The following is a 22975-nucleotide window of genomic DNA, read 5'->3' as shown; positions in this document are numbered from 1 at the left end:
AACTTTACAGTAATACCATTGGTCAACAACTTAGATGTTGAATCCAAACAACTCAGATGTTATAAAATGGTCTCAGATTCATTGTCCTTTCTCTTTGTTCCTGACCATCTGTGGTGAGATGCACTCGCTCTCTCGCTCTCTCTCTCTCTCTCTCTCTCTCTCTCTCTCTCTCTCTCTCTCTCTCTCTCTCTCTCTCTCTCTCTCTCTCTCTCTCTCTCTCTCTCTCTTTCTCTCTCTTTCTCTCTCTCTCTCTTTCTCAATTCAATTCAATTTAAGGGCTTCATTGGCATGGGAAACATATGTTAACATTGCCAAAGCAAGTGAAGTAGATAGTAAACAAAAGTGAAATAAACAATAAAAATTAACAGTAAACATTACACTCAGAAGTTCCAAAAGAATAAAGAAATTTCAAATGTCATATTATGTATATATACAGTGTTGTAACAATGTGCAAATAGTTAAAGTCCAAATGGGAAAATAAATAAACATAAATATGGGTTGTATTTGCAATGGTGTTTGTTCTTCACTGGTTGCCCTTTTCTTGTGGCAACAGGTCACACATCTTGCTGCTATGATTGCTCACTATGGTATTTCACCCAGTAGATATGGGAGTTTATCAGAATTGTGTTTGTTTTCAAATTCTTTGCGGATCTGTGTAATCTGAGGGAAATATGTGTCTCTAATATGGTCATACATTTGGCAGGAGGTTAGGAAGTGCAGCTCAGTTTCCACCTCAATTTGTGGGCAGTGTGCACATAGCATGTCTTCTCTTGAAAGCCAGGTCTGCCTACGGCGGCCTTTCTCAATAGCAAGGCTATGCTCACTGAGTCTGTACATAGTCAAAGCTTTCCTTAAGTTTGGGTCAGTCACAGTGGTCAGGTATTCTGCCACTGTGTACTCTCTGTTTAGGGCCAAATAGCATTCCAGTTTGCTCTGTTATTTTGTTAATTCTTTCTAATGTGTCAAGTAATTCTCTTTTTGGTTTCTCATGATTTGGTTGGGTCTAAATTTGTTGTTGTTCTCTCTCTCTCTCTCTCTCTCTCTCTCTCTCTCTTTGCCTAGAATAGTGCTTATTAATGATTTGTAACTTAAGCTTATGTAAATCAATTCATTTTACAATGTTAATTAAATATTTGCTTTTGATTTAGACAATTCTTAGTCCTTTCTTGCTAGCCTATTACTGTAACTCAACTATGGTCCTGCTGGCATATTGCAACATCATATTTATGGAGTCAGATAAACATTTTAGTAGACTTTGTAGGCATACAAATAATCTTATCATGGGTCACGTGAGGTATATTTAATATAACCTATATGCAGATATGATCAATATTACCCAGCATCAGGAGCAGACAGTATAAGCCTACTCCTTTCTCTCTGTCTATCTCCAGGAATGGCCGGTTGTAAAAACGACAGTTCCCAAGTGAAAGCTGCCCTGCAGCCAGACTTCCCCATGCAGGACAAGAACAGTGTTCAGGGGGTTAAACGCCACCCAAACAGCGATGTCCCTGTTGGAAACCTGGTCGACGTTAACCCAACTCTGGTCACCAAATCACTGCATGGAGACAGTGAAAGAGAAAGGAAGAAAGAGGCAGATGGAGGGAAGGATGGAGGAAGGAAAAGAGACATGGAGGGGGTGAGGGATGGAGTGAGGGGTGAGGAGAAGAGGTCGTGCTGCTCTCTCTCTGAGCTGAAGAAAGTCCCTAAGTGTCACGTGGAGCTGGAGCCACTGTCCTTCAGCAGAACTCACCACGTCCTCATAGATGTAAGAGAGATAATTAAACCAGTGCAGATCAATAAAAAAGCTTGCATCTAAAGCGACTGAGAGTGAACTGGAACGTTTACACAAAATAAATGGTGTCTCTCACAGATCATTCATGTCTCTCTTCCTCCCTATTCAGGTGAATGAGTTCCGCCATAAAATTAAGTTGAAAGCTCAGCCTGGACAGCATGTGTGGAACAGGGACTTTGTTAAGATGCCCTGCTCACCAGAAAGCCTCATCAAGACTGGATGGGTGGGTTCATTGATTGATTGATTTACTGATTGATTGATTTGTCGATTGATTGGTTCCTTGAACGGTTGGTTGATTGGTTAATTTATTGATTTGTTTGTTGGCTAATTGATTGATTTGTTAGTTGGTTGGTAAGTTGATTGAGTGATTGGTAAGTTGATTGATTGATTGGTTGGTTGGTTCATTGGTTGATTTGTCAGTTGGTTGATTGATTGATTGATTGGTTGTTCCTAGTTAACCACCTCTGAGGGAAGTCGTTGGGAGGTGGTCTCGAAACAGCTGGTGAGTCTGGCCAAGAAGACCACTGCATCAGTGGGTGACGTAGAGGTACGACACAAACACACACACACAAACACACACACACACACACACACACACACTCATGCCCCTATTATCCTAACATTTCCTAACATGCCTCCTCATGTTAACTTGGGTTTGGGATAACAGTTAAGGTAGGGGTTAGCATGTTTGACCAGTACTGTGTAACTATGATTTTCATGTTTCTCTCCACTTAGAAAGCCATAAAGAAATATAACCCAAAGTATGAAGATCAATGGTCCTTTGATGCCCTGCACACCTTTGTTCAGGTCAGTTATCAGTTCAATGTGAATGGTCAACTCTCTCTAATGGTGGTGTTATATAGACTGAACTAAAATATAAAAGCAACATGTAAAGTGTTGGTCCCATGTTTCATGAGCTGAAATAAAAGATCCCATACATTTTCTATACGCACAAAAAGCTTATTTCCCTCAAACTTTGTGCACAAATTTGTTTATATCCCTGTTAGTGAGCATTTCTCATTTGCCAAGATAGTCCATCTACCTGACAGTTGTGACATATCAAGAAGCTGATTAAACAGCATGATCATTACACAGGTGCACCTTGTGCTGGGGACAATAAAAGGCCACTCTAAAATAGCATATATAGCATCCATAGTCCCTCAGCATCCATAGTATCAATAGTTTGTATAGTTATACATGCTATAGTCTCTATAGACTCTATAGTCTTGCTGCATACATATAGAATAACACCCCGTGCTATTAATTGACTTAAGACTAGTTGTACTAGTTGTTTCGTTTTATTGTTCAGTTGCCGTTTCCTTCAATTGTTTGCGGATGATGTGTCTCTTCCTGGGCAGCTCTCAGTAAGGGTCTGGTCTGGGCGGGTCCTCGTCATCTTTTGGTGAGACGGGAATTTCCCTCACGCTTCATAAAATGCGCCACTGGTTTTCTTCGCATACTCTCACTGGAAAGCTCTGCAGGTAGAATCAATCATTGGGATCGTGACGACAAATTGTCATGGAAATTCAACACCAGGGACACCTGAATTAAATATTAAATGAATAATTATTTATTATCAGCAAGCTGGAGAGGTTCCAACAAACTCGATGCACCGTAGTACACGTTGGTCGGGAGCTCCGCTGTGGCAGTCCCGTTAGTTCTCTTATATACTGCTTACACAGACAAGTTATATTTGCTTATTCATAATTCATTCATCATTAACGTTTGGTCCATGCATGTGACCGACCAATACCTCATGAGGCTTCTTCTCTCCAAGCTGAGACCTTGAAACTATGACACCCCTTTCGGTACTCAAAACAATGTTCTGGGTGTACTGCTGAATTGCTTATACTGATAGTGAGGATTCCTCCCAGGCACGATCAATCTGTCACTTGCATGAACCTAGTCAAATTGGTTATTAGAAAAGCACAAACATAACATTTTCCTTCACAGTCGTTTTAGAGAATTTGGCAGTACGTCCAACAGCCTCACAACCGCAGACCACATGTAACCACGCCAGCCCAGGACCTCCACATCCGGAATCTCTGCACAAACTGTCAGAAACGTCTCAGGGAAGCTCATCTGCATGCTCGTCGTCCTCACCAGGGTCTTGACCTGACTGCAGTTCGGCGTCATAAACGACTTCAGTGGGCAAATATTCACCTTGGATGACCACTGGCACGCTGGAGAAATGTGCTCTTCACGGATGAATCCCGGTTTCAACTGTACCTGGCAGATGGCAGTATAGCGCCGTGTGGGCGAGCGCTTGCTGATGTCAACGTTATGAACAGAGTGCCCCATGGTGGCGGTGGGGTTATGGTATGGGCAGACATAAGCTACGGACAACCAACACAATTGCATTTTATCAATGGCAATTTCAATGCACAGAGATACCGTGACAAGATCCTGAGGACCATTGTCGTGCCATTCACCCACTGCCATCACCTCATGTTTCAGTATGATAATGCACGGCCCTATGTCGCAAGGATCTGTAAACAATTCCTGGAAGCTGAAAAATACTCACCAGACATGTCACCCATTGAGCATGTTTGGGAAGCTCAGGATCGACGTGTACGACAGCGTGTTCCAGTTCCTGCCAATATCCAGCAACTTTGCACAGCCATTGAAGAGGAGTGGGACAACATTCCACAGGCCACAATCAACAGCCTGATCAACTCTATGCAAAGGAGATGTGTTGCGCTGCATGAGGCAAATGGTGGTCACACCAGATACTGACTGGTTTTCTGATTCACTCCCCTACATTTTTGGGGGGTATTTGTGACCAACAGATGCATATCTGTATTCCCAATCATGTGAAATCCATAGATTAGGACCTAATTAATTTATTTCAATTGACTGATTTCCTTATACTGTATGAACTGTAACTCAGTCCAATCTTAGAAATGGTTGCATGTTGCGTTTATGTTTTTGTGCAGTGTATAATTAAGCAATAAGGCCCGAGGGGGTGTGGTATATGGCCAATACGCCACGGCTAAGGGATGTTCTCAAGCACGACACAACGCAGAGTGCCTGGATACAGCCCTTAGCCGTGGTATATTGGCAATATACCACAAACCTCCGAGGTGCCTTATTGCTATTATGAACTGGTTTCCAACGTAATTAGAACAGTAAAAATAAATGCTTTGTCATACATGTGGTGTACGGTCTGATATACCATGACTTTCAGCCAATCAGCAGTCAGGGCTCTAACCACCCAGTTTATAATGATATATATTCTCCTCTCCCTCTCTCCTCTAGTTTATAATGATATATATTCTCCTCTCCCTCTCTCCTCTAGTTTATAATGATATATATTCTCCTCTCCCTCTCTCCTCTAGTTTATAATTATATATATTCTCCTCTCCCTCTCTCCTCTAGTTTATAATTATATATATTCTCCTCTCCCTCTCACCTCTAGTTTATAATTATATATATTCTCCTCTCCTTTAGTTTATAATGATATACAGTGGGGAAAAAAAGTATTTAGTCAGCCACCAATTGTGCAAGATGAGAGAGGCCTGTAATTTTCATCATAGGTACACTTCAACTATGACAGACAAAATGAGGAAAAAAATTCCAGAAAATCACATTGTAGGATTTTTAATGAATTTATTGGCATATGATGGTGGAAAATAAGTATTTGGTCAATAACAAAAGTTTCTCAATACTTTGTTATAAACCCTTTGTTGGCAATGACACAGGTCAAACGTTTTCTGTAAGTCTTCACAAGGTTTTCACACACTGTTGCTGGTATTTTGGCCCATTCCTCCATGCAGATCTCCTCTAGAGCAGTGATGTTTTGGGGCTGTCGCTGGGCAACACAGACTTTCACCTCCCTCCAAAGATTTTCTATGGGGTTGAGATCTGGAGACTGGCTAGGCCACTCCAGGACCTTGAAATGCTTCTTACGAAGCCACTCCTTCGTTGCCCGGGCGGTGTGTTTGGGATCATTGTCATGCTGAAAGACCCAGCCACGTTTCATCTTCAATGCCCTTGCTGATGGAAGGAGGGTTTCACTCAAAATCTCACGATACATGGCCCCATTCATTCTTTCCTTTACACGGATCAGTCGTCCTGGTCCCTTTGCAGAAAAACAGCCCCAAAGCATGATGTTTCCAACCCCATGCTTCACAGTAGGTATGGTGTTCTTTGGATGCAACTCAGCATTCTTTGTCCTCCAAACATGACGAGTTGAGTTTTTACCAAAAAGTTATATTTTGGTTTCATCTGACCATATGACATTCTCCCAATCCTCTTCTGGATCATCCAAATGCACTTCAGACGGGCCTGGACATGTACTGGCTTAAGCAGGGGGGACACGTCTCGCACTGCAGGATTTGAGTCCCTGGCGGCGTAGTGTGTTACTGATGGTTGGCTTTGTTACTTTGGTCCCAGCTCTCTGCAGGTCATTCACTAGGTCCCCCTGTGTGGTTCTGGGATTCTTGCTCACCGTTCTTGTGATCATTTTGACCCCACGGGGTGAGATCTTGCGTGGAGCCCCAGATCGAGGGAGATTATCAGTGGTCTTGTATGTCTTCCATTTCCTAATAATTGCTCCCACAGTTGATTTCTTCAAACCAAGCTGCTTACCTATTGCAGATTCAGTCTTCCCAGCCTGGTGCAGGTCTACAATTTTGTTTTTGGTGTCCTTTGACAGCTCTTTGGTCTTGGCCATTGTGAAGTTTGGAGTGTGACTGTTTGAGGTTGTGGACAGGTGTATTTTATACTGATAACAAGTTCAAACAGGTGCCATTAATACAGGTAACGAGTGGAGGACAGAGGAGCCTCTGAAAGAAGAAGTTACAGGTCTGTGAGAGCCAGAAATCTTGCTTGTTTGTAGGTGACCAAATACTTATTTTCCACCATAATTTGCAAATAAATTCATTAAAAATCCTACAATGGGATTTTCTGGATTTTTTTTCCTCAATTTGTCTGTCATAGTTGACGTGTACCTATGATGAATATTACAGGCCTCTCTCATCTTTTTAAGTGGGAGAACTTGCACAATTGGTGGCTGACTAAATACTTTTTTTCCCCACTGTATATTCTCCTCTCCCTCTCTCCTCTAGTTTATAATGATATATATTCTCCTCTCCCTCTCTCCTCTAGTTTATAATGATATATATTCTCCTCTCCCTCTCTCCTCTAGTTTATAATGATATATATTCTCCTCTCCCTCTCCCTCTAGTTTATAATGATATATATTCTCCTCTCCCTCTCTCCTCTAGTTTATAATGATATATATTCTCCTCTCCCTCTCTCCTCTAGTTTATAATGATATATATTCTCCTCTCCCGCTCTCCTCTAGTTTATAATGATATATATTCTCCTCTCCCTCTCTCCTCTAGTTTATAATGATATATATTCTCCTCTCCCTCTCTCCTCTAGTTTATAATGATATATATTCTCCTCTCCCTCTCTCCTCTAGTTTATAATGATATATATTCTCCTCTCCCTCTCTCCTCTAGTTTATAATGATATATATTCTCCTCTCCCTCTCCCTCTAGTTTATAATGATATATATTCTCCTCTCCCTCTCTCCTCTAGTTTATAATGATATATATTCTCCTCTCCCTCTCTCCTCTAGTTTATAATGATATATATTCTCCTCTCCCGCTCTCCTCTAGTTTATAATGATATATATTCTCCTCTCCCTCTCTCCTCTAGTTTATAATGATATATATTCTCCTCTCCCTCTCTCCTCTAGTTTATAATGATATATATTCTCCTCTCCCTCTCCCTCTCCCTCTAGTTTATAATGATATATATTCTCCTCTCCCTCTCTCCTCTAGTTTATAATGATATATATTCTCCTCTCCCTCTCACCTCTAGTTTATAATGATATATATTATCCTCTCCCTCTCTCCTCTAGTTTATAATGATATATATTCTCCTCTCCCTCTCTCCTCTAGTTTATAATGATATATATTCTCCTCTCCCTCTCCCCTCTAGTTTATAATGATATATATTCTCCTCTCCCTCTCTCCTCTAGTTTATAATGATATATATTCTCCTCTCCCTCTCTCCTCTAGTTTATAATGATATATATTCTCCTCTCCCTCTCTCCTCTAGTTTATAATGATATATATTCTCCTCTCCCTCTCTCCTCTAGTTTATAATGATATATATTCTCCTCTCCCTCTAGTTTATAATGATATATATTCTCCTCTCCCTCTCACCTCTAGTTTATAATGATATATATTCTCCTCTCCCTCTCTCCTCTAGTTTATAATGATATATATTCTCCTCTCCCTCTCTCCTCTAGTTTATAATGATATATATTCTCCTCTCCCTCTCTCCTCTAGTTTATAATGATATATATTCTCCTCTCCCTCTCTCCTCTAGTTTATAATGATATATATTCTCCTCTCCCTCTCTCCTCTAGTTTATAATGATATATATTCTCCTCTCCCTCTCTCCTTTAGTTTATAATGATATATATTCTCCTCTCCCACTCTCCTCTAGTTTATAATGATATATATTCTCCTCTCCCTCTCTCCTCTAGTTTATAATGATATATATTCTCCTCTCCTCTCTCCTCTAGTTTATAATGATATATATTCTCCTCTCCCTCTCTCCTCTAGTTTATAATTATATATATTCTCCTCTCCCACGCTCCTCTAGTTTATAATGATATATATTCTCCTCTCCCTCTCTCCTCTAGTTTATAATGATATATATTCTCCTCTCCCTCTCTCCTCTAGAAAGCACCTAAAGAAGAGAACTACTACACGTCTGTTTTTCCTAAGATAGCAGAGCTGGCCTCCAGACTGCCTCACTATATCAAGAAGGTAACAACATAGGAACTGAATGATGTACACTATGTAGGCTACAGAAATAGTGCACTATAGTACAGAGGAAGTGTACTATGTAGGGTACAGAGGTAGTGCACTAGAGTACAGAGGAAGTGCACCATTTATTTATTTTATTTAACCATTTAACTAGTCATTTAAGAACAAATTCTTATTTACAATGATGGCCTACCAAAAGGCAAAAGGCCTCCTGCGGGGACGGCGGCTGGGATTCAAAATGAAAATATAGGACAAAACACACATCACGACAAGAGAGACACCACAACACTACATAAAGAGAGACCTAAGACAACAACATAGCATGTCAGCAACACATGACACAGCATGGTAGCAACACAACATAACAACAGCATGGTAGCAACACAACATGACAACAACATGGTAGTAACACAACACGGCAGCAGCACAACATGGTAACAGCACAAAACATGGTACAAACATTATTGTTCACAGACAACAGCACAAAGGGCAAGAAGGTAGAGACAACAATACATCACGCGAAACAGCCACAACTGTCAGTAAGAGTGTCCATGATTGAGTCTTTCAATGTAGAGATAGAGATAAAACTGTCCAGTTTGAGTGTTTTTTGCAGCTTGTTCCAGTCGTTGGCTGCAGCGAACTGAAAAGAAGAGCGACCCAGGGATGTGTGTGCTTTGGGGACCTTAAACAGAATGTGACTGGCAGAACGGGTTTTGTATGTGGAGGATGAGGGCAGCAGTAGGTATCTCAGATAGTGAGGCCTAAGAGGGTTTTATAAATAAGCATCAACCAGTGGGTCTTTCGACGGGTATACAGAGATGACCAGTTTACAGAGGAGTATATAGTACAGTGATGTGTCCTGTAAGGAACATTGGTAGCAAATCTGATGGCTGAATGGTAAAGAACATCTAGCCACTCGAGAGCACCCTTACCTGCCGATCTATAAATTACGTCTCCGTAATCTAGCATGGGGTAGGATGGTCATCTGAATCAGGGTTAGTGTGGCAGCTGGGGTGAAAGAGGAGCGATTACGATAGAGGAAACCAAGTCTAGATTTAACCTTAGCCTGCAGCTTTGATATGTGCTGAGAGAAGGACAGTGTAATGTCTAGCCATACTCCCAAGTACTTGTATGAGGTGACTACCTCAAACTCTAAACCCTCAGAGGTAGTAATCACACTGGTGGGGAGAAGTGCATTCTTCTTACCAAACCACATTACCTTTGTTTTGGAGGTGTTCAGAACAAGGTTAAGGGCTGAGAAAGCTTGTTGGACATTAAGAAAGCTTTGTTGTAGAGCATTTAACCCAAAATCCGGGTAGGGGCCAGCTGATTATAAGACTGTATCATCTGCATATAAATAGATGAGAGAGCGTCCTACTGCCTGAGCTATGTTGTTGATGTGAATTGAGAATAGCGTGGGGCCTAGGATTGAGCCTTGGGGTACTCCGTTGGTGACAGGCAGTGGCTGAGACAGCAGATGTTCTGACTTTATACACTGCACTTTTTGAGAGAGGCAGTTAGCAATCCAGGCCAAAGACCCCTCAGAGACACCAATAGTCCTTAGCTGGCCCACAAGAATGGAATGGTCTACCGTATCAAAAGCTTTGGCCATGTCAATAAAAATAGCAGCACAACATTGCTTGGAATCAAGGGCAATGGTGACATCATTTATGACCTTTAAGGTTGCAGTGACACATCCATAACCTGAGTGGAAACCAGATTGCATACCAGAGAGAATACTATAGACATCAAGAAAGCCAGTCAGTTGATTATTGACACGTTTTTCCAACATTTTGATAAACAGGGCAAAATAGAAATTGGCCTATAACAGTTAGGATCAGCTTGATCTCCCCCTTTAAATAAAGGACGCACAGTGGCTGCCCTCCAAGCAATGGGAACCTCCCCAGAGAGGAGAGACAGGTTAAAAAGGTCAGAGATATGATAGGGGCTGAAACCTTAAAGAAGAAAGGATCTAAACCATCTGATCCAGATGTTTTTTTGGGGTGAAGTTTAAGGAGCTCCTTTAGCACCTAAGACTCAGTGACCACCTGCAGAGAGAAACTTTGTAGCAGGGCAGGGGAAAAAGAGGGAGGAGCATCGGAAGGAGTGGGAGATGAGGAAATGTTGGACAGGCAAGGAGGCATGGCTGAGCATATAGGAATCCTGACTTAATGAAGTGGTGATTAAAGAGCTCAGCCATGTGCTCCTTGTCAGTAACAACCACATCATCAACATTAAAGGACATTCTTGAGGTGGAGTAACTCTGCCAGATCACAGTCGAACCAGGGGCTGAACCTGTTTTTAATTATCTTTATGGGGGCGTGTTTGTTAAAAATACCACTAAAAATATCAAAAAAGAAGGTCCAAGTGTCTTCGACAGAGGGGATCAAGCTGATTCTATACCAATTTACAGAGGCTAGGTCATGAAGGAAGGCTTGCTCATTAACGTTTTTTAGCAAGTGTCTATGACAAATCAGGACAGATCGTTTCACTGAGCAGCCATTACGAACACAGGCTATAAAACAGTGATCACTAAGGTCATTACAGAAAACACCAGACTGATACCTATCAGGATTATTTGTGAGGATAACATCAAGGAGAGTAGCCTTTTCTGGGTGTTTGGAGTCATACCTTGTGGGATTGGTAATAAACTGAGAAAGAGAGTTATATTTGAGTGTTTCAGTGAAACGTGAGGGAGGCCCTGCTCTCTCGCTTTCCCAGATGCTTAGTTAATTTCATTCCGATCTCCTTTGCATTATTGTAGCCTTTTCTGTACTCTGTCAACTATGTGTCTGTCTATCCCTGTTCTCTCCTCTCCGCACAGGCCATACAAACGCTTCACACGGCGTGGCTGCTGCCACTCTAATCTGGTGGTCCCTGCGCGCACGACCCACGTGGAGTTCCAGGTCTCCGGCAGCCTCTGGAACTGCCGTTCTGCGGCCAACAAGGCAGAGTTAATCTCAGCCTATGCTACCCTCCAGTCCCTCGACTTCTTGGCGCTGACGGAAACATTACCACAGAAAACACTGCTACTCCTACTGCTCTTTCCTCGTCTGATCATGTGTTCTCGCATACCCCGAGAGCATCTGGTCAGCGCGGCGGTGGCACAGGAATCCTCATCTCTCCCAAGTGGACATTCTCTCTTTTCCCCCTGACCCATCTGTCTAGCTCCTCATTTGAATTCCATGCTGTCACAGTCACTAGCCCATTCAAGCTTAACATCCTTGTCATTTATCGCCCTCCAGGTTCCCTTGGAGAGTTCATCAATGAGCTTGACGCCTTGATAAGTTCCTTTCCTGAGGATGGCTCACCCCTCACAGTTCTGGGTGACTTTAACCTCCCTACGTCTGCCTTTGACTCATTTCTCTCTGCCTCCTTCTTTCCACTCCTTTCCTCTTTTGACCTCACCCTCACACCGTCCCCCCTACTCACAAGGCAGGCAATACGCTTGACCTCATCTTTACTAGATGCTGTTCTTCTACTAATCTCACTGCAACTCCCCTCCAAGTCTCCGACCACTACTTCATATCCTTTTCTCTCTCGCTCTCCTCCAATACTACTCACTCTGCCCCTACTCAGATGGTAATGTGCCGTCGCAACCTTCGATCTCTCTCTCCCGCTACTCTCTCCTCTTCCATCCTATCATCTCTTCCCTCTGCTAAATCCTTCTCCCTCCAATCTCCTGATTCTGCCTCCTCAACCCTCCTCTCCTCCCTCTCTGAATCTTTTGACTCTCTATGTCCCCTATCCTCCCAGCCGGCTCGGTCCTCCCCTCCTGCTCCGTGGCTTGACGATTCATTGCGGAAATGGAGGAAAACTAGACTCCCTGCGGACCTGTAATCTTTCCACTCCCTCCTCTCTACATTCTCTTCCTCCGTTTCTGCTGCTAAAGCCACTTTCTACCACTCTAAATTTCAAGCCTCTGCCTCTAACCCTAGGAAGCTCTTTGCCACCTTCTCCTCCCTGCTGAATCCTCCTCCTCCTCCTCCCCCTCCCTCTTCCCTCTCTGTGGATTACTTTGTCAACCATTTTGAAAAGAAGGTTGATGACATCCGATCCTCATTTATTAAGTCAAATGACACCGCTGGTCCTGCTCACACTGCCCTACCCTATGCTTTGACTTCTTTCTCCCCTCTCTCTCCAGATGAAATCTTGTGACTTATGAAGGCCGGCCGCCCAACAACCTGCCCGCTTGACCCTATCCCCTCCTCTCTTCTCCAGACCATTTCCGGAGACCTTCTTCCTTACCTCACCTCGCTCATCAACTCGTCCTTGTCCGCTGGCTATGTCCCTTCCATCTTCAAAAAAGCGAGAGTTGCACCCCTCCTCAAAAAACCTACACTCGATCCCTCCAATGTCAACAACTACAGACCAGTATCCCTTCTTTCTTTTCTCTCCAAAACTCTTGAGCATGCCGTCTTTAGCCAACTCTCCTGCTATCTCTCTCAGAATGACCTTCTTGATCCAAACCAGTCAGGTTTCAAGACTGGTCATTCAACTGAGACTGCTCTTCTCTGTGTCACGGAGGCTCTCCTCACTGCTAAAGCTAACTCTCTCTCTCCTCTGCTCTCATCCTTCTAGACCTATCTGCTGCCTGTGAACCATCAGATCCTCCTCTCCACCCTCTCTGAGTTGGGCATCTCCGGCGCTGCTCACTCTTCGATTGCGTCCTACCTGACAGGTCGCTCCTACCAGGTGGCGTGGCGAGAATCTGTCTCCGCACCACGTGCTCTCACCACTGGTGTCCCTCAGGGCTCAGTTCTAGGCCCTCTCCTATTCTCTCTATAAACCAAGTCACTTGGCTCTGTCATATCCTCACATGGTCTCTCCTATCATTGCTACGCAGACGACACACAATTCATTTTCTCCTTTCCCCCTTCTGATAACCAGGTGGCGAATCGCATCTCTGCATGTCTGGCAGACATATCAGTGTGGATGTCGGATCACCACCTCAAGCTGAACCTCGGCAAGTTGGAGCTGCTCTTCCTCCCGGGGAAGGACTGCCCGCTCCATGATCTCGCCATCACGGTTGACAACTCCGTTGTGTCCTCCTCCCAGAGTGCAAAGAACCTTGGCGCGACCCTGGACAACACCCTGTCGTTCTCCGCTAACATCAAAGTGGTGACCCGATCCTGTAGGTTCATGCTCTACAACATTCGCAGAGTATGACCCTACCTTACACAGGAAGCGGCACAGGTCCTAATCCAGGCACTTGTCATCTCCCGTCTGGATTACTGCAACTCGCTGTTGGCTGGGCTCCCTGCCTGTGCCATTAAACCCCTACAACTCATCCAGAACGCTGCAGCCCGTCTGGTGTTCAACCTTCCCAAGTTCTCTCACGTCACCCCGCTCCTCCGCACACTCCACTGGCTTCCAGTTGAAGCTCGCATCTGCTACAAGACCATGGTGCTTGCCTACGGAGCTGTGAGGGGAACGGCACCTCCTTACCTTCAGGCTCTGATCAGTCCCTACACCTAAACTGTCACGGTTTACTAAGCCAGAACCCAGAAGCAGACCAGGACAAGGTAAGTGGTGTCAAAGGTGAGTGTTTATTTAACTGATCCACGAGTGCTGCTGAATAATCCAGGGAACAGAGCGGGCGGCGTGGATGAGTTGTTGAGGGTGCAGTAGTTGGTCCAATGATGGCTCGGCAGCCGCCGACCATCAGGCAGAGGTTGGGTGAAGGTTCCGGACGAGTGACTGCAGGGAGAACAAAACGGAGGTAAGCATACAACCAGCAAACAAGGTGCAAAACAACAAAACTAATGCTCTAAGCTCTAAGACTGATCCGCTGATAAACATACTGTTCATGGCTAACGATCCGGCAGGGAATGGATGTTAGGCCAGAGCCTAAGAAGGGTGATGATCAGGACCAGGTGTGCAGATTGCTGAATGGGATGCAGGTGCGGAAATCAAGAGAGCTCCCGCCTAGCACGTTGCCCGGCAACCAGGCAGGGAGCGTTCCAGAACCCTCGGGAAACTGGAGATCACGAGCAGAAAAACTAGTACACAGACAGGACCCGACTCAGACTGCCGGGATCGTTACAGTACCCCCCCTCCGACGAACGCCACCGGGCGGACTCCCCGGAGCGCCAGGATGGAGGCGGTAGAAGTCACGAATGAGGTCAGCATCTAGGATCTGTCGCCGCGGAATCCAACTCCTCTCTTCAGGACCATACCCCTCCCAGTCCACGAGATACTGGAAACCCCGGCCCCGCCGTCTGGAATCCATGATGCGTCGCACCGTGTAGGCAGGACCACCTCCGATCATCCGAGGAGGAGGAGGAGGAGGCGGAGGAGGCAACAGAGGACTGAGGAAAACAGGCTTGAGGCAGGAGACATGAAAGGTGGGATGGACTCTGAGCGTCCTCGGTAGTTTGAGTCGAACTGCCACCGGATTGATCACCTTCTCCACCACAAACGGACCAATGAACTTCGGTAACAACTTCCTAGACTCAGTCCGTAAAGGAAGATCCCGTGTGGCCAACCAGACCCTATCTCCGATGGTATAGGTGGGAGCGGGGATCCGGCGACGATTCGCCTGGAGCTGATACCGGTCCGAAACTCTAAGGAGTGCCTTTCTGGCCCGATGCCAGGTCCGGTGGCAACGACGAATATGGGCCTGAACAGAAGGCACTGAGAGCTCCTTCTCCTGAGAAGGGAACAAGGGAGGTTGGTAGCCATACAGGCACTGGAAGGGAGACATCCCAGTGGCAGATGTAGGGAGAGTATTGTGGGCATACTCAACCCAAGGCAACTGAGAGACCCAGGAGGTGGGGTTGGAAGAGACCAGGCAGCGTAGCGTGGATTCCATCTTCTGGTTGGCTCTCTCCGCCTGACCATTAGATTGGGGGTGAAAACCAGATGTGAGACTGACTGTAGCTCCAATGGCCAAACAGAAGGACTTCCAGACAGCAGAGGTAAACTGAGGGCCACGGTCGGAAACGATATCACTGGGCAAACCGTGGACCCTGAAAACCTCCCTAACCAGGATCTCGGACGTCTCCGAGGCAGAGGGAAGCTTGGCAATTGGCACAAAGTGGGCGAACTTGCTGAATCTGTCCACGATAGTCAGAACGACCGTGTTCCCCTCAGAAGCGGGCAACCCAGTGACAAAGTCCAGGGCCAGATGCGACCATGGTCGCCGGGGAATAGGAAGGGGGGTGAAGTAGTCCAGAGCTGGGCCGATTGGTACTCTTATTCTGCGCACACACTGGACAGGCAGCAACAAAACCCCGAGTATCCTCGGCCATGGCAGGCCACCAAAAACGTCTGCGAAGAAACGCCATCGTCCGAGCCACGCCAGGGTGACAAGCCATCTTGCTGGCGTGGGACCATTTGAGGACAGCAGGACGAACCGACTCAGGCACAAACAACCGACCCGGGTGGACCGTTACCGGGACCGGGCTGCGTCCGAAGGGCTGCCATCACCTCCTCCTCAATCTTCCACATAACTGCTCCCACGACGCAGTTCCGGGGGAGAATTGTCTCGGTCTTGGACCCACTCTCTTCCGTCTTGGAGAACATCCGGGACAAGGCGTCCGCCTTGCCGTTCTTAGATCCAGGTCGGAACGTCAGGGAAAAATTGAATCGTCCGAAAAACAACGCCCACCTGGCCTGACCGGGAGTTGAGAGCGTCTAGCCGATTGCACGTAAGCAAGATTCTTGTGGTCAGTCCAGACAATAAACGGTTGCTCCGCCCCCTCCAACCAGTGGCGCCACTCCTCCAAGGCAAGTTTCACCGCGAGAAGCTCCCGGTTACCCACATCGTAATTCCTCTCCGCAGGCGAAAGGCGACGAGAGTAGTAGGCGCAGGGATGGAGTTTACTGTCCGTGGAGCATCGCTGCGACAGGATGGCGCCAACTCCCACATCAGACGCGTCCACTTCAACGACGAACTGACGGGCCGTGTCCGGTTGAGAGAGAATCGGTGCGTTGGTGAATCGCCTCTTCAAATCCAGAAACGCTCGATCCGCCTCCGGATTCCACTTGAAGGTCCTGATACTGGAAGTCAAGGCAGTTAACGGAGCGGCCACACGGCTGTAATCCCGGATGAATCTGCGGTAGAAATTCGCAAACCCCAAAAATCTCTGGAGCTGCAATCTCGTACCGGGCTGGGCCCATTCCAGAACCGCTCTAACCTTCTCCTGGTCCATCCTAATCTCTCCCCTGGAGATGATGTACCCGAGAAAGGATGTCGTGTGGGCGTGAAACTCGCACTTCTCGGCCTTCACGAACAGGCGATTCTCCAACAATCGCTGCAGAACCTGCCGGACATGCTGGACGTGGTCGGAAGGTTCCTTCGAGAAGATCAGAATGTCATCCAGGTAAACAAACACAAAGAGACCGATCATATCTCTCAGGACGTCGTTCACCATACTCTGGAATACCGCTGGAGCATTGGTCAGTCCAAACGGCATCACCTGATACTCGAAGTGACCCATCGGTGTATTGAAACCCGTCAACCACTCGTCCCCCTCTCTGATCCGGACCATGTGATACGCATTGCGTAGGTCTAGCTTGGTGAACACCGTAGCACCCTGTAAGGAGTCGAAGGCAGAACTCATCAAGGGCAGGGGATACTTGTTCTTGACCGTGATGTCATTCAACCCCCCGATAATCAATACACGGTCGAAGAGAGCCATCCTTCTTACCCACAAAGAAGAATCCTGCCCCCAGGGGTGATGACGAGGGACGAACGAGACCAGCAGCTAGGGACTCCTTGATGTAGGTCTCCAAAGCCTCACGTTCAGGTCGGGAGATACTGTATAACCTTCCCTTGGGGTAGACAGCTCCAGGGAACAGGTTGATGGCACAATCATATGGTCGGTGGGGAGGGAGTGACAGAGCCTTCTGCTTACTGAACACTTCCCCCAAATCGTGATATGTCTCGGGAACCAGGGACAAATCTGGGGGTTTAGCCTCAATCACCTGACTGGAAACCGAATGGGGACAGGCAGTCTTGAGACAGTTAGCATGACAATCAAGGCTCCAACTCGTTACCTTGCCCGTCACCCAATCGAACGTGGGATTGTGTTCCTTCAGCCAGGGGTATCCAAGGACCAGAGGAACATGGGAAGACGGCAGAATGAAGAATGAAATCATCTCAGAATGATTCCCCGACAACAGCATCTTAACCGGTTCAGTCCTCATCGTGATACGTGCCAGACTACTGCCGTCCAGAGTGGTAGCTTCAATGGCTTCCGGCAATTGCTCCTTGGAAAGCCCCAGCTGTTCCACCAACTCGGCATCAAGAAAGCTTCCATCGGCACCTGAATCGATAAAAGCGTTAATCGCTAAGCTCTGATTCCTGTTCATAAGGGTAGCCGGGAAACGGGGTCTGACAGAGGTATTGAGAGGTCGAAACTGGCTCGCTAAAAGTCCTCCCAACTTTAGCGAGCCGCGCAGTTTGACGACCGCCGGGAACCAGTGGCGAGGTAATGTCCCGAACCACCACAGTAGAGGCAACAGTTAGTCCTACGTCTGTGTTGGCGCTCCTCCTTGGTTAACCCGTGCCGCCCCACTTGCATGGGTTCAGAATCGGGAGACAGGACCTCTCCACTAATCCTGTGTGGTGGACGATGATCGACGTATTCTGGTCCAATCCCCGGCCCGACTGGAACCTGAGAAGCTGATCGGTTGGACGGGGCCCATTGCTTCTCCCTCCTTCGCTCTCGGACTCGATTATCCACCCGAATAGACAAGGCTACCAAGCTGTCCAGGTCACTAGGCTCCGGATAGGAGATCAACTCATCCTTGAGCTGCTCCGACAGACCCTGGTAAAAGGCCGCTTGCAGAGACTCCTCATTCCACCCACTCTCCACAGCCAACGTCTTGAACTCGATCACGAAGTCGGCCACGCTGCGAGTTCCTTGGCGAAGCGAAAACAGGCGCCTAGCTGCGTCCCTCCCTCGGACGGAATGGTCGAAGAGCTTCCTCATCTCGGCCGTGAACCCCTGGTATGAAGCCATGCAGGGATCCTGTCGTTCCCAAACGGCTGAAGCCCACTCCAGCGCTCGACCACGCAGCAACTCAATCACAAAGGCTATCCTAGCTTTGTCTGTGGCATAAGAGTAGGGCTGTAGATCGAACACTAATCCACACTGCATAAGGAAGGAACGGCATCTTCTCAGCTCCCCCTCATATTTATCCGGCGTCGGAACCTTGGGCTCACGGAAGGACACAGCTCCAGAAGCGGCAGGCGAGATGGGTGAAACCGGTAGTGGATCCTCCACCGGAAACTTGCGCTGGTTCTGGACCTCCGTCAGACCGGTAGAAAGGTTCCGAACTGACAACGCGATCTCCTGTAGTACCGTGCTATGATGGCCCAACATCTTCTCCTGATGGGTAATGGCATGGCGAACAGAGTCCAGGTCCGCTGGGTTCATTACTGGCCGGATCGTTCTGTCACGGTTTACTAAGCCAGAACCCAGAAGCAGACCAGGACAAGGTAAGTGGTGTCAAAGGTGAGTGTTTATTTAACTGATCCACGAGTGCTGCTGAATAATCCAGGGAACAGAGCGGGCGGCGTGGATGAGTTGTTGAGGGTGCAGTAGTTGGTCCAATGATGGCTCGGCAGCCGCCGACCATCAGGCAGAGGTTGGGTGAAGGTTCCGGACGAGTGACTGCAGGGAGAACAAAACGGAGGTAAGCATACAACCAGCAAACAAGGTGCAAAACAACAAAACTAATGCTCTAAGCTCTAAGACTGATCCGCTGATAAACATACTGTTCATGGCTAACGATCCGGCAGGGAATGGATGTTAGGCCAGAGCCTAAGAAGGGTGATGATCAGGACCAGGTGTGCAGATTGCTGAATGGGATGCAGGTGCGGAAATCAAGAGAGCTCCCGCCTAGCACGTTGCCCGGCAACCAGGCAGGGAGCGTTCCAGAACCCTCGGGAAACTGGAGATCACGAGCAGAAAAACTAGTACACAGACAGGACCCGACTCAGACTGCCGGGATCGTTACATAAACGAGGGCATTGCGTTCTTCCACCTCTGGCCTGCTGGTCCCCTTACCTCTGCGGAAGCACAGTTCCCGCTCAGCCCAGTCAAAACTGTTCGCTGCTCTGGCACCCCAATGGTGGAACAAGCTCCCTCACGACGCCAGGATAGCGGAGTCACTGACCACCTTCCGGAGACACTTGAAACCCTACCTCTTTAAGGAATACCTGGGATAGTATAAAAGTAATCCTTCTACCCCCCCCCCGCCCCCCCACCCACCACACCCCCACAAAAATATAATAAAACAATTACAAATAAAAAATTAAAATAATAATATATATTTATAAAACAATTGAAAATTAAAAATATACTCAAAAAATTAAATACAAAATATCTTTAAAAATTGTAAAGTGGTTGTCCCACTGGCTATCATAAGGTGAATGCACGAATTTGTAAGTCGCTCTGGATAAGAGCGTCTGCTAAATGACATAAATGTAATGTAAATGTAAAGATTTAGGGAGTCCCATTGCTTTAGGACTTGGTCAGGTGGTTTAAGCATGTCCCAGTTTAGGTCACCTAGCAGGACAAATTCAGACTTAGTGTAAGGGTCCAGGAGAGAGCTTAGGACAGGTAAGGGTACAGGACATTGCTGATGGTGTATGATAACACCCAGAAACAGTCAACAAAGAGTTATTTGAAAGTTTAATGCTTAAATCCAGCAAATCAAATTGTTTGGGGACAGACTTGGTGGAGATAACCGAGCACTGAAGGTGTTCCTTGGTAAATATTGCCACTCCACCACCTTTGGAAGAAAAAGGTTATAACCAGAAAGGTTAAAATCAGTGTTCAAAACACTCTTTCTTAACCAGGTCTCAGTAATGACCAACACATCTGGATTGGAGCTGTGAACCCACACTTTCAATTGATACATTTGAGGTAATAAGCTTCTAGTGTTAACGTGCAGAAAACCCAGGATTTGACGAAAGCATAAATCATTGAAGCAGATATCAGTCAGAATTGGGGCTAGCAACAGTAGATGGGCCAGGGTGTACATGCACATTTCCAGATATCATCAGCAGTAATACAATCAGGGAATGGCAGAGGACAGGGAGAGCTCTGCAGTGTTTTTTGTTGTTGTTTTTTTTACATTTGAATGTGCATCAGATGGCAACAAGATCATATTGTACAGCAATTTCATCAGGTAACATGAATAAAAGCCGGCGAGAGGTGGTTAGAATAGGATGGGAGGCCAAGACTCTGTGTAACCAATAGAGAGTCAGAGTCTCGAGTGTGGGAACAAACATAGTCTGGCCCACGGTCGGGTAAACAAGCAAGTTCATAGTCAACAAAGCACACAGGAGTCATGAGGCAAATAGCATAAAGCACAATAAAAAAATATAACGACTTGGGGCTAGCCATTGTAAGTTCAAAGAGTCACTCGCCCCAGTAGGCTATAAAAGTATGAGATAAAATAAATAAATAATAGGCCTATACTAGTTAATTAAAGTGTTTCTGAGTAAGCTCATATAATAAGCTTGAAAAGTTAATTAGCCAACCTAAAATTACGATCAGTCCAAAGTCTGCGATGTGAAGGGTTCAGAGGTAGTGTACTATGTAGGGTACAGTTTGTAAAGGTACTGTATGTGTGTGTTTGTCTGTCTGTCTGTCTGTGTGTGTGTCTAACTGTGTGTAGGCCATTCCCCTGCTCCAGAGAGGCCAGACTCATTCCATCACGTTGTCCCAGAGTCAGATAGCTTGTCTGCTGGCCAATGCCTTCTACTGCACCTTCCCCCACCGCAACTCCCCCAACCCCAGAGCAGAGTACAACAACTACCCCACCATCAACTTTAACAGGTCAGAATACACACAACAAACTCCACTGAGGACCCACACACATAGAGACAAACACTAAGTATTCCAACTTCAACAGATGATAACATGTGACCACTGTATCTCTCTGTGTTGTCAGTCTGTTTGGAAAGTGGTCTGAGAGGAAGAGAGAGAAGCTGAGAGCCATCCTTCATTACTTCCACACTGTCACAGACCAAGGTAAGTTACTACCACACACTACTATAGTCACTATAATGACTGGAATACAAGTACTGTTTTGTACTTTAGGGTACTATGTAGGTTACAGGAACCTATTTAAGACATAGTCTGATGAGTGTAGATGAGGAATACCCTCTGATAATAGTTGCTGTGGGAACCAGGTTTACCTGAGCTTTGACCCTTGTTGTTGTCATGACAGCGACCAAGCCCAGTGGACTTGTGACCTTTGAGAGGCGCTACATCAGCGACAGAGACATGCCCAACTGGAGGAGGTACATACACACACACACACACACACACACACACACACACACACAGACCAACTTAATATGTCCCCTCTTGTCTTTCTCTGTGTCAGTTGTAAGGAGACTGTTGCTAAACTCCACGTCACCTCAGCAGGCTGCATAGAGGAACAGGGAACAGGGATGCTACAGGTTGGTGACAGCTCCAGGCTTGTGTGTGTGTGTGTGTGTTTGTGTGTGTGTGTGTGTGTGTTGCAGGTGTATTTATATGGCTCTGGTGTGTGTGTGTGTGTGTAACACTGTATGTGTGTGTTGCAGGTGTAAATATATGGCTCTGGTGTGTGTGTGTAACGCTGTGTGTAACACTGTGCTTGTGTGTTGCAGGTGTAAATATATGGCTCTGGTGTGTGTGTGTGTAACGCTCTGTGTAACAATGTGCTTGTGTGTTGCAGGTGTAAATATATGGCTCTGGTGTGTGTGTGTGTGTGTGAGTGTGTAATGCTAAATGTGTGTGTGTTGCAGGTGTAAATATATGGCTCTGGCGTGTGTGTGTAACGCTGTGTGTAACACTGTGCTTGTGTGTTGCAGGTGTAAATATATGGCTCTGGTGTGTGTGTGTGTAACGCTGTGTGTAACACTGTGCTTTTGTGTTGCAGGTGTAAATATATGGCTCTGGTGTGTGTGTGTGTAACGCTCTGTGTAACAATGTGCTTGTGTGTTGCAGGTGTAAATATATGGCTCTGGTGTGTGTGTGAGTGTGTAACGCTAAATGTGTGTGTGTTGCAGGTGGACTTTGCCTGTAACATGATAGGAGGTGGAGTGTTGGGCTCAGGTCTGGTTCAAGAGGAGATTCTGTTCCTGATGAACCCAGAACTCATCGTATCTCGACTCTTCACTGAGAGACTAGGAGACAACGAGTGTCTCTTCATCACAGGTGTGTGTGTGTGATTGATCACAGGTTATACCTACCACCCTTTATATCTCTCCCCCTCTCCATTTCCCTCCGTCACATCTTCCCTCTCTCTCTCTCGCTCTCGCACTCGCTCTCTCTCCTCTCTCTCTCTCTCTCTCTCTCTCTCTCTCTCTCTCTCTCTCTCTCTCTCTCTCTCTCTCTCTCTCTCTCTCTCTCTCTCTCTCTCTCTCTCTCTCTCTGTA

At 46.4% G+C, this 22975-nt stretch overlaps 1 protein-coding gene across 1 annotated transcript in view; it reads left to right on the top strand.

Moving 5' to 3' along the window:
* The window catches only part of pargl (poly (ADP-ribose) glycohydrolase, like), a 53639-nt gene that overhangs the window by 17120 nt on the left and 13544 nt on the right, over positions 1–22975 (top strand). The window contains exons 2-11 of the mRNA XM_041897711.2: positions 1392–1765; positions 1902–2015; positions 2247–2339; positions 2528–2599; positions 8497–8583; positions 21223–21383; positions 21499–21578; positions 21778–21850; positions 21937–22012; positions 22607–22754. Of these exons, the coding sequence (XP_041753645.1) occupies positions 1394–1765; positions 1902–2015; positions 2247–2339; positions 2528–2599; positions 8497–8583; positions 21223–21383; positions 21499–21578; positions 21778–21850; positions 21937–22012; positions 22607–22754 (1276 nt within the window). The 5' untranslated portion in view covers positions 1392–1393. The remainder of the gene's footprint in view (positions 1–1391; positions 1766–1901; positions 2016–2246; positions 2340–2527; positions 2600–8496; positions 8584–21222; positions 21384–21498; positions 21579–21777; positions 21851–21936; positions 22013–22606; positions 22755–22975) is intronic.

Source organism: Coregonus clupeaformis, chromosome 15, assembly GCF_020615455.1.
Source record: "Coregonus clupeaformis isolate EN_2021a chromosome 15, ASM2061545v1, whole genome shotgun sequence".
NCBI lineage: Eukaryota > Metazoa > Chordata > Actinopteri > Salmoniformes > Salmonidae > Coregonus > Coregonus clupeaformis.
The sequence above is the reverse complement of the archived record's forward strand: the minus strand, read 5'-3'. Positions and strand labels throughout refer to the sequence as shown.